The sequence below is a fragment of the Oryctolagus cuniculus genome, chromosome 7 (assembly GCF_051225735.1).
Source record: "Oryctolagus cuniculus isolate XC-2025 breed Fujian yellow rabbit chromosome 7, ASM5122573v1, whole genome shotgun sequence".
Taxonomy (NCBI): domain Eukaryota; kingdom Metazoa; phylum Chordata; class Mammalia; order Lagomorpha; family Leporidae; genus Oryctolagus; species Oryctolagus cuniculus.
The window spans coordinates 161767865-161779384 of record NC_142873.1 but is presented as its reverse complement, the minus strand read 5'-3'; the positions used below and the strand labels follow the sequence as shown (position 1 = coordinate 161779384).

Below are 11520 nucleotides of genomic sequence, written 5' to 3'. Positions count from 1 at the left end.
TCCCCACTGGAAGTACAGCCAAAACCGGCCCGGTGGTCCCCATCCTCCCCACTGCCTCCCATCTGTGCTGATCTGACATGGGAAAAGGCCAGAAGGCTGTGACGCCACCCTCCTCGGAGCCTCGGCCAGGGCCCTGGGCTCCACCGTGTGGCCTCCGCCACCTGATTCCCAGAAGCCCAGCGGGAGAAAGGCAGTGACACGAAATGCATAGGAAATATTTTTATTTCAAAAAGTACTGAAGGCCTCCTAAAACCCTAGATAGGATTCTGGACACATAAGCTTATAGGATAGACAAAAATAAATACACAAATCCACCCCACCCCCTGGGGTAGGACTGGGCACTGGACACCAAAGGGAGGGTGCCTTTCATTACACAAGTCTCTGAAGCATATAAATACAGAATCATTCTAGTAGTTCAGCATTAAATACAGTAACTGAGTTTCCATAACTTAACCTGCCTTGTACACAGTTCTGTACACCTAACACGGGGACACTCCCGCGCCCAAGCGGCCCATCTTCTGTCCCAGTGCGAAGACAGCCCCGAGCGCTGGGGACACCGCAGCTTACAGGTCACGGCAGAGGGCAAGCAGCCTGATCCTGGACCCACGGGTTGGGGGCACCTGCTGGGGTGACAGCTGTTGCCGGCTCCTCCCTAGCCTTGATGCCATAAACCCAAAGGCGAGGTCCTGATGGTGACCTGGGCAGCCCTGGAGCGCAGACACAGACGGGGCCAAAACCAGGCTTTTGTCACTTGAGCAGCCGCCAGGCCGTGGGCAGGAGCCTGTCCCCCAACACGACCTGGGGCAGCAGCCACCGAGCCTGCCTGCGTGGCTATGTCCTCGGACGTCCTTGACGTGCCTTCGCTGGCGTGGCTCTCAGGGCTCAGTGAGTCCCATGTGGCTGAGCCCTGTCCTGCTGTCCCCACGACAGGCCACCACCACCCGCCCACCCCATGGCTCAGCGGCAGGGGAGCTCACTGAGGAGGGGCGAAGGTGGGGGCCGAGGGTGGGCCCAGCGAGAACCGAGCGTCACCCTTGGGAAATGGCCTGGGGTGCACAGGAAGCCAGCAGTGTCCGAGGGGCACCCCAGGCAGCACACGGGCCCCTGAGCCTGTGGCCGCAGTGAGTCCGTCATCCCAGCCTGGTCACCAGTGCTCAGTGAGCGACAACTCCAAGAGCCAAGAGCCATGGCTGCTCCACGGTTTTCCAGCCTAACGTGATGACGCGCACAGAGTGTGCCGCGCACCAGGGGCTCTCCTTCAGAGCACGTGGGAGACGCCAGGCAGGGTCGCTGGCAGCCCTGCCGGGCATCCTGCAAAGCCGTGTGGCTGATAAAAGGGTCCTGATGTGATAGGTGACGGCGCTAACCCTACCTGCTCTGCCCCTACGAGAAAACGCCTGGGACAGGGCACTTGTAAGCGCTTGCCTACGAGGAAGCAGCAGGCCACATGCCCTCTTCCCCAGAGAGAGAGCAGAGGGCAAACCCAGCAAAGGCACCTCCGAGGACTGAAGCCAGCACCTGCGGAGCCCGGCACCCCGACTCCCGCTGGGACCTCCAGAAATGACACGGACTCCTTTCAAACCCAGGAAGCGACCGCGGAGAGCGGCCCCGTCCGGGCTGTCCCTTAGAAGCAACAGGAGCCACCCCTCCCAGGCCCGAGGACCTGGGCATGTGCAGCTGTTGGCTTGGCCAGAGCTCAAGGACAAACTCCCAAGGCCTCTAGCAGGAAGCCACAACCTTCAGAGGCAGGCTTTCGCCCTCTCCTTCACTGGCCTGGGACCAAGGCCCAAGAAGGTCTCCACACCCCAGCGGACAGGCTGGCCAGGGAGACCTGCAGCCGCCCCGCCTTGTCCTCTGTGCACAGCAAACTGCACAGGCCCCGCGAGACTCAGCTCCAGGAGGCCGGGCTGTTCTGGTGTGACACCCCAGCAGGGCGAGGAGCTGGCCCACGGCGACACTCGGCACCGGACATGGAGTCTGGCACCCCAACGCTCCAGTGCCGGCATTCAGGCCCTCCCGGGAGGATGCCTCCCCCTGTTCTCCCAGGGTGGGAGCAAGCTGTGTGCACTGCCTGGGTGAGCTGGGGGCGACCTGTGGGAGCCAAGACTCGCGCATGTGGAGCGGCACCTCCCCCCCACCCCAGGAACTGCCGTCGGTACCAGCAGCCGAGGCTCAATGCAGAGGCCTTCTGGGTGACAGATCCTGGGGCTCGCTGGGCCGCCCGCACTCTGCCTGTGACCCTAACCTGTCCTTGTGCACGAAGCAGTGGGTTGCTAACCCCCGCAGGTGCCAGGTTTCCTGCACCGAGGCCCACCACGGGCCTTGCCGGGGCTAGTGCAGCTCGTCGGGGTTCTGTGGCGGCCGCAGCCGGCCAGCGTCCATGTCGCCACTGCCACTGTCCAGCTCAAAGCCGCGCCCGCCCAAGGGTGTCTGTGGCATGAACTGGCGGAAGATGCTGACGCTGCCGTGCCAGAAGGTGGGCTCGGGGAGCCGCCCCACCACGCTCCACGCCCGAGTCTCCGGGTCATAGGCCTCCACCACATCCGAGAGTTCAAACGTATTGTCGTAGCCCCCGGAGACGTAGAGTTTCCCTCCCAGGACGGCCAGGCTGCCCCCGACGTGCACCTGCGGGCCAGAGAGAAGAGTGAGGGGAGGCGGGCAGAGCCTGGCCCGAGGGCGGCGAGGGGCAGCCTCCGCACTTCCCCAGCACTGACCCGGCCGGCACAGGCCGATGCCCCTCCACGTCCTACCTAGGAACACAGGGCCCCAAGGTCACACGCAGCACCTGGCCCAGCACCGGTCCGTCCCTCTGCCCCAGGGATCTGTGCGTACAGGCCGTGCCTAGCAGTCCTTATACATCACTGGTACCCTGGGGTAGGCACCACGGCTCTCCCTGCCACAGATGGGGAAACAGGCTGGCATGGCTCATGACGGACAGCGGCAAAGCTGGGGCTTGACTCCAGGTGTGGCCCAACGGTACCGAGCCTCCCAGCACCGCCCACGGTCAGGCTGGGTGCCTGTCCCCTCCGTAAGAGGAGGCGGCCCCAGCTGGGCAGCACCTCCTGGTGTCCTGCTCTGGGCACTCAGAGGGCACTTAACGTGTTTCAAGGGTTGCTGTGGCGTAGCCGGTTCAGCCACCGACTGCAACGCTGATATCCCACGTGGGCACCAGTTTGGATCCCAGCTGCTCCACTTCTAATCCCTCTCCCTGCTTATGGCTTGGGAAAGGAGTGGAATTCGGTCCAAGGGCTGGGCCCCTGTGCCCACATGGGAGACCTGGAAGAAGTTTCTGGCTCCTGGCTCCGGTCTGGCCCAGCCCTGGCCACTGCGGCCAACTGGGGAGTGAACCTGTGGATGAAAGATCTAACTCTGTCTTGCAAATTAAAAACAACAACAACAAAGTATTTCCGGGGTCAACTGCTCAGGAACTGGCTGAGGGCGGGTCAGTTCCAAAGACTCCTGTCTGATGTCACCCTTTTGCTCCAGTGCCACGAAGACAACAGGCACACCCTGCCCCAGGGCCTTGGCACTGGCACTCGCTCAGTGGATCACCGTTTCCCAGGTCTCTGTGGGGCTGGCTCCCTCACCTCCTTGCCCTCTGGCTCAAAGGATGAACTAAGCAGTGTGACCGTGGGATCTGTGTACAAGAGGGCGACACCAACCTCCTACTAAAGGGGAGACCACCCAGACAGGGCTCTGCACGGGCCCCACCCACCGTGACTGTCTCCCCAACACTCGGGGCCATGACAGCGTGGCTATAAACAGCACTAGCCTGTGCCTCCAACGCTGGCACACCGGCCGATCTACCTGATTCATGGATGGGATCTTGTCCCATTCGTTCTTCGTCGGGTTATACACGTCCACCTCGGCAGAATCATCCCTGTGGAAGGAGCGAGGGGGAGGACAGCTGGTCAGGGCACGGGGGCAGCACCCTGGGGACGCCCCAAGGCCCTTCTCCAGTGGGGGGCGGGCTCTGCCAGGAACCTGTGTTGCTTCACGCCGCCCGGCAGCTCCCTCACCAGGAAGAGCCATCTCCAGCTCTCGCGGCTGACTCCAGGCCCCCGCACCTGCTCAGCCTGGACCCCGAGGCTGGGACCTGGCCTTGCTCCCCACACCCAGTGACCACACCCTGGGGTGCTGGAAGCCATTGGGTGACTCCGCCTGCCTGGCGCTGCTGTGGCTGCCTGCCCCCTACTCACTCCCTTCAGATCTCGAAGGCGCCTCTTCCCTTCCCACCCTGTGCTGGCTTCCCGCTTGTCCCCCTGCCCCCACGTGCTCTGGAACAGCCTTTGCCCCCGCCCTCAGTGTTGCCACGAGCCTCCTGCCCTGTCCCGCCCACTGGTGTGTCCCCAGCACCCAGCATGGGCCCAGGAATGAGGATACTGGCAATGACTGCCCTCGACTGCAATCCAGATCCTTCCGCCTTCCCAAGAGAAAAGCCAAGGCACTGTGGGAAGCAGCAGCAGCAGTGCTTGGAGGTCAGGGGTCAGGGGTCAGGGGCCACTCAGCATGGTGGTGCGGCAAGGGGGCGGGCCGGCCGCATCCCCGGTGAGCTGTATTCAGGGCACAGAAACGTGCGCTTCCTCCACCGTTTAACCTGTCCGGAGACAGGGCTCTTGGGTCCCACCTGACCACCTCACACTGCAGGACCAGCCCTCAGTCTGGGGGCTGTGAAACCCGCCGGGCTGCCCGGGCTGCCCCATCCGGCCCCCAGCTCCAGCAAAGGCAGCCGGCAGGGCCAGGCTGGCAGTGCCCCCCTGTCCTACCTCTGCAGGGTGCAGCAGCCCAGCCCGGGAGCCGCTCCTGGGGGAGGAGGCCCAGGACAGCAGCCCTGCTGCTGGTCAGGGGATGAGGGCGACAGCGTGTGCTGGGCAGGAGCTGTCCCCAGACAGGGGGCGTTCCGGGCAGGGGGTTTCAGGGCTCACGGAGAGGGCGTGAACAGGGAGGCATTGGGACAAATACTCCAGGACACGGGCCCCAGCCCCGGCCTCACAGCCTCCACTCTCAGGAGGAGGCCGGGTGCCCACTGTTGCCCATAGGTCACCCTGGAAGGATAAACATCTTCCCCCACCCCCACAACCAGGGGCTGAACCTGCCCATCGGCGAAGGCTCACCTCCCGCGGCTTCCCTAAGAAACCTGGAGGAGGGGCCAGCACCGTGGCTCACTTGCTTAATCCTCCGCCTGCGGCGCCGGCATCCCGTATGGGCGCCGGGTTCTAGTCCCAGTTGCTCCTCTTCCAGGCCAGCTCTCTGCTGTGGCCCGGGAGAGCAAAGGAGGATGGCCCAAGTGCTTGGGCCCTGCACCTGCATAGGAGACCAGGAGGAAGCTCCTGACTTCTGGCTTTGGATCGGCGCAGTGCGCCGGCCATAACAGCCATTTAGGGGGTGAACCAACGGGAGGAAGACCTTTCTCTCTGTCTCTCTCTCTCACTGTCTATAACTCTACCTGTCAAATAAAAAAAGCAACCTGGAGGAGAAATGGGTGGGTCTGCCGGGGCCCCCGCAGGCCTGGAAGCCCGGCTGAGGGGCTGAGGCGAAGGCTCTGGCACCAGCCCGCTGCTAAGCTGTATTTATAGCCATCTCCACCCCTCTGAAGACGCCTCCAGGACCTGGGGGAAGGGTCAGGTGACGTTTTATAACCCGACCAGGGCTGGCCCAAGTTCCTGGGCCACTTGCGGGACGAGCAATGGCACCTCGGTTCCCTCTGGGGCTCGTCCAGAGCGCCTGGCTCGGAGCGTCCTGTCCGGGAGGGAGGAGCAGAGGCGGCCAGGGCTGCTCGGGTGGTGAGCGGTCCTGGGCCGAGAAGCACAGCGCACACATCCTGAGGCCCCCAGAGTGAACAGGGACTGAGGGACCAGCCTGAGACCCCCCTTCCCACCTGGTCCCAAGGTCAGCGAGGCTGGAGGCCAGGCGCCTGAACCTGTGCGTGCACACACGCAGGCGTAAGTCAGGCCGGGAGCCTGTAGCACCCCGCCTGGGGCATTTGGCTGCCACCAGCCAGGTCACTGAGACCAGCGGCTGCCGCACGGTGACCTGGGGCCGCCTGTCTGCTCTGAGCTGCCAAGGCTGCAGCCAGGCCCCTGCACAGCCATGAGGGTCACCGGTCAGAGAACACCTGCAGGCCCACAGAAACTGCTCTGGGGCCAGAAAGCTCCAGCCGTGGGGCAGGTGCAGCTGAGACACCCGCGTGCCCCAGCAGAGCGCCTGGTTCAAGTCCTGGCCACCCGACTTCCATTCCAGCTCCCTGCGGAGGTGCCTGGGCGGCAGCAGCGATGGCTCAGGTGCCGGAGCCCCCGCCATCCATGTGGGAGACCCGGATGGTGCTCCTGTTTCTGGCTTTGGGCTGGCTCCATCCTGGTTGTCGCCGGCATTTTGGGAGCAAACCAGAGGATGGAATCTCTCTCTCCCTCCTCCCTCTCTCCCGATCACTCTGCATTTCAAATAACTAAATCTTACAAAAGGAAAGAGCCTGCAATCACAGCTGGCCTCAGTTTCTCCATCTGCAAAGTGGGGAGAGCAGCGGTGACGTGCTCAGTACCGGGCTGGGAAGGCACTCACCTGACAAAGTACATGAGTCCGTTCAACGTCACAGTCTTGGGCGCAAAGGACCAGGGAGGGAGCTGGCCACAGTCCACGAGCGACCACAGGTCGGTTTCGGGGTGGTAGCACTGCATCACCATGGTCTCTTTGCCGGCCAGGGAGCCGATGGCGTAGAGCCGGCCACGGCAGGCGGTGGTGGAGCAGTTGTCCATGGGGTAGGTCATGGGCTGCAGGGCCTCCCAGGAGTCGGTGGTGTGGTCATAGCGCTCGGTGCTGTCCGCAGCCACCACATACAGCAGCCCGTCCAGCACGGAGGAGCTGTGGTACTCGCGGGCTTTCAGCATGGGCGCCACCTCCGTCCACTCGTTCACGCTCGAGTTGTACCTCCACACGCAGTCATAGAGCCTGGAGCCGTCCGACCCACCTGCCAGGACGCACGACGCAGCTGGTCAGCCCTCCCCGGGCCGAGTCACCCACCCCGGCCTTCCTCAACGCCCGTGAGGGCCTCTCCCTGGCGAGGAGCTAACCGCACAGGGCTTCACCTTAAACACACGTCCGCTCTCTCTTCCCAGGGCCCGGGCCAAAAGCTCCCTGCCATGGCCTTGTGGGACAGCGGAGCCCCTGCCGGCCAGCTCCTGGGGCACAGTCCCAAGTAAACAGACACAGCCTCCCTCCCTGACCAGGGCCTGGGGCCCCGGGGTCAGACCTGCTGGGGAGACACCAAGCGTCTGGGTGAGCACAGGCACTGCCCATCAAATTCTAGCCAAGCTTGTGCGGGGCAGAGGGAAGGAGGATTCGGAACACGGCAAGTGAGGCTGTGAGGGCTGTTCCGGTGCTGGTTCCCGATTTTGGTGCAGGTCACCCAGGCGTATTTTGTTGGGCAAGCCGCCCAGGCATGTCTACGCTTCTGAATTCTATTCACATCAGTAAGAAGCTAGAAGAACCCCGAGGGGTGCTGGCTGTCACCCTCAATTAAACCGCACCTACTAAGGGCATGAGAACTCCTGGGGCTCACAGGGAGCCCGGGAACCCTTGGGGCTGCACCTCTCGGCCTGGGGCAGGTGCCACAGGGTGGGACAGACATTCCGTGTCTCGTAGCTCAGAACAAAAAGGGAGAAGACAAGAGTTCTTGGAACACTCCCCCCTCGGCGGGCCTCCTCACCCCCACGAAATCCCCTCTGGGCAGCTGCACGGAATGACCCAGCCACCTGCCGAAACCGCGGCTGCTCAGTCGTGACAATTTATGGAAGGGCGTGCAGAAGCAGGGGCCAGTCCGGCCAGTTTGGGGCGGGAGTTCCTTGCTCAAAGCCACTGGTCAGACTTCTGTGTGTGAGGGATCGAGTCCCAGACAAGCTTGCAGGCCAAGGAAGCTGTGGCCCACGGAGCTGAGGCTGTCCCTGGGCCCCTCCCGTCCCCCTTGTCACCTAACGAGAAGCCACAGTACATCTGGGAGGGAGCAAGCTTTGTCCAGAGTGTGCCAGGCTGGGCACAGCCACTGTGATAACCAGCCCCGCGCCTCCCTGCCTGATAAGAGCCACCAAGGCCTGGGTTCTTTCCTTATATAGCAGTCCCAGACACCGCCCCTCCTCACCCCTCCAAGGAGGTAGCCTCCTGTTTGAGCGCGAATTATCCTTAATGAAAAACGTGGGAGAAGCCCAGGGCTCGGGCAGGCTGGGGCCCGCCCACCATGACTCGGCAGTGTTTTGGGGTTTGGGCCAAGGAACTGGAAGAAAACCTCCCAACATGTGACCCTGTTTACAGTCCCAGGCCTCGCGGGGCCTAAGCACCACGTGACCCCCAACGCAGGGCTCAGGTGGGAGTCAGAGGGAGCCCTGTCACCCGGATGGGGGGAGTGAGTCAGGAGGTCCCAAGCCTTGTCACCCGGGCAGGGCACAGCGAGTGAGTCAGGAGATCCCCTGGCTCAGCGGGGAGGGGACGGCCCCGGCTGGGGGAGAACGTCTGGCTCCCGCCCGTCCCTGGGTTCCCGAGGGAAAAAGAGAAAGCACCCATTGTGTGGGTGAATGCCCCAGCCGCTTCCAAATGACCAAGGTTGGGGGGGGCTCTTGCCAGGGAGGAGCTGGCTCAGCCAGGCAGGCCCGCGGCACAAGGCACACAGACCACAAGCAGCTACTTGTCTGTTCCCCCCACCCCCTTTCCACACACACACAAGTGTCACCAAGACACACCGCTGCCCAGGAGCGGCCCCTCCACTGCAGGTAGAGAGGCGGCCTCCCCTGGGGCCCGAGAACCCGAGCGCACCCCCCGCCAGCCCAGGCCACTCACCCGTCACGTAGATGTCGTTCCCCAGCGCCACGATGCTGTAGCCTCCGCCCAAGTGGTCGGGGAACTCGGCCAGGTAGCGCCACTGGCCCGTCTGCGGGTTGTAGCAGTCGACGGTGACCAGCTCGTCGCAGTCCTGGTCGCAGCCGCCCACGAGCACCAGGATCTCGGCGAGGCCGGTGGAGGGGCGCGGGCGCATGCGGGGGCAGGGCCCGCGGTCGTGGCGGTCGTAGCGCGCCGCCTGGAAGTCGCGCGCCTCGCGCAGCAGGCGCAGGCAGGGCGGGCAGCGCGCCACCAGCGGCTCGGCCTCGACGTGCGCCAGCAGGTAGAAGCGGCGCACGAAGGGCAGGCGCACGGCCTCGAGCAGCTGCGGCCAGTGCGCGGCGCGGCGCGGCGGGTCGGCGCGCACCCAGCGCAGCGCCAGCTGGTAGGCGGCCTCCTCCTTGGGCACGCACAGCCCGTCGTCCCGCAGGTAGCGCAGCAGGCGCGCCAGCGGCAGCCGCTCCAGCTGCTCGGCGCCCAGCTCGCCCACGTGGCGCAGGATGAAGCGCTGCGCCGCGCTGGCCAAGCCCGAGCAGCTGAAGGCCTCGGCGAAGTCCTGCATGTCCAGGCAGTTGGCCAGGTCGAGCTGCTGCTGCAGGAAGGCGCCGCACGCCTCCTTCACGGCCGGGAACTGCAGCAGGTCGGCGGCGCGCAGCAGCGGCTCGGCGTTGTCGCCGCTCACGGCCACGCGGCCCGTGTAGCTGAAGTCCAGCAGCAGCTGCAGCATGTCCGGCGGCACCCCGTGCAGGCGCACCCGCTCGGCGCGGCTTTCGCGCAGCTGCCCGGCGAACATGGCGCGGAAGTAGGGGCTGGCGGCCGCCAGCACGGCGCGGTGCGCCGGGAAGTCGCGGCCGCCCGCCGCCTCCAGGGTCACGTCCAGGAACTTGCGCTCGGCGCGGAGCTGGCTCAGGCCGCGCAGCAGGCTCAGGGCGTGCGCGGGGTCCGAGAAGGGCAGCACGGCCAGGGGCGCCGGCCGCTCCATGGCGCTGGCGCTGGCGCTGGGGCTGGCGGGGGGGGAGCCCGAGGACGCCGCGGCCGCCGGGCGCCGCCGCTCTAAATACGGCCGGGAAGGGCGGCCCGGCGGGGGCGGGGCGGGCGCGGCCAGCGCCGCCCACTTAACCCCGCCGGGCCCGGCGCCGCGCCCGCCCCCGACTCTGCCGGCTGAGTCACAGCTGTCCGCGGCCCCGCCGCCTCGCTCCGCCCTCCTGCCGGGGCTTCCCGCGGCTCCCGCCGGCGCCCGGGCCCGCGGGACGGCGGGTGGCCAGGGCGCACTCGGGCCTGCCCACGACCCGCCCAGACCCGGCCGCTCCACGGAACCCGGGAGAGGCTAGCGGGGCCCCGAGGGCGAAGCCACCCCCTTTCGCGCCTGGGACAATGGCCTTTATTTATTGGTTGATTTGTTTCCTTAGTTCCGAGGGTTGCTGGTGAACCCCATCACGGGACTGACTTCGAACGAGATACATATATATATAATTTGTTTTTCTTCTACAATTCAGGACCGAAGCACGCTCAAGCCTGAGGGGTGTCGGTGACGTTTCTTCTCGGCGCATCCATAGGCGACCCCGGGGCCGGACCCCAGGCTCGCGCTCCGCGGTGGCGTTGCGGGGGTCGCCCAGTTACTGCCCAGCCGCGAGCCGGACCCTGCGGGCTCCGCAGCTGCCCTCCCAAGGAGTGGACCTGCCCCGGGGCGCCCCGGCCGGCGGCTCCGCGGGAGGCCCAGGAGCCGAGGCCCCCGGCGGGGACAGGGAAAGCCTGGGCTCCCCTCCTGTGTCGGGGGAGGACACTTGGAAGCCGCTTTGCTCAGGGTCAGAGCAGAGCAGTCCTCGGGGTGTGCTCGCCGCCCACGTGCGCCCCGGGAACCGGCTGTCAGTCCCCGCCCGCAGCGAGCCGGGCCCCGCACCGTGCCGCCGGGCTGCGTGTCGGGTCCGCCCGAGCGGACAAGCCTCCAGGTGCCCTGCGGGCTGCCCGTTGCCCATAGAAGGACTGCTCTCACGGCTGCCAGCGGCCGCGGCCCCGGCATTCCTGCCCCGGAGCCCGGCCAATCGCTCAGTTGCGTAGGCTTTGTGACGAGCGGGAGCCACCAGGAAGTGGACGTTCGCGGCGGGCCTGCAATGCCCCTGGGTCAGCCGTCCACCTGCACTCGCTCAGTGCCGCTTCCGGCCCGGAGCACACAGCAGCTTTTTTTTTTTTAATTTCTAGCAACAGGCGCTCATTTAAACATCTTCTGTGCATCTCACCGTGCAGCCATGAGGAATGCTGGAGAAATTTACGGAAAGGGAAGGGAGGGTGGGTGGGCCGTGCTATCGTGTTAACTGAAAAGTCAGATTACTGAGGGTATGAGCCAGTGGCCTGTGTGTTCATATGTCTAGAAAAAATAACATTTACTTTAGATGGCTAAGGTGTTTTTTTTTTTTTTTTTTTTTTTTTTTTGCTTACCTGCATTTTCTGTTTGTACCTGTGAATTCAAAAAAATCATACAAGTTCAAAATAAAGAATCCCGTCTCCGAGAAGCGCGAGACAAAGTGTGTCAGCATTTGGGGCCGTGTGCACGTCCCAGCTCACTGCACAGGGGCAGGTCTGTGGGCCATGTCTGCCAGGCTGAGGAGCCCACGACCTGGGCCGGCCGCTTAGCTGCTGTCCCCTCTGCACTGACCACGT

The 11520-nt window shown here is 64.7% G+C and overlaps 1 protein-coding gene across 1 annotated transcript; it reads right to left on the bottom strand.

Annotated features, from left to right (window-relative positions):
* Nucleotides 1-204: 204 nt before the first annotated feature.
* On the bottom strand, nt 205-9903 carry KLHL21 (kelch like family member 21). The gene is made up of 4 exons (XM_051856890.3): nt 8824-9903; nt 6559-6964; nt 3808-3880; nt 205-2625 (listed from the first exon to the last, which is right to left on the bottom strand). The coding sequence occupies exons 1-4, from the start codon at nt 9842-9844 to the stop codon at nt 2332-2334; spliced, it is 1794 nt and encodes a 597-aa protein (XP_051712850.1). The 5' UTR covers nt 9845-9903; the 3' UTR covers nt 205-2331.
* Nucleotides 9904-11520: the final 1617 nt, after the last annotated feature.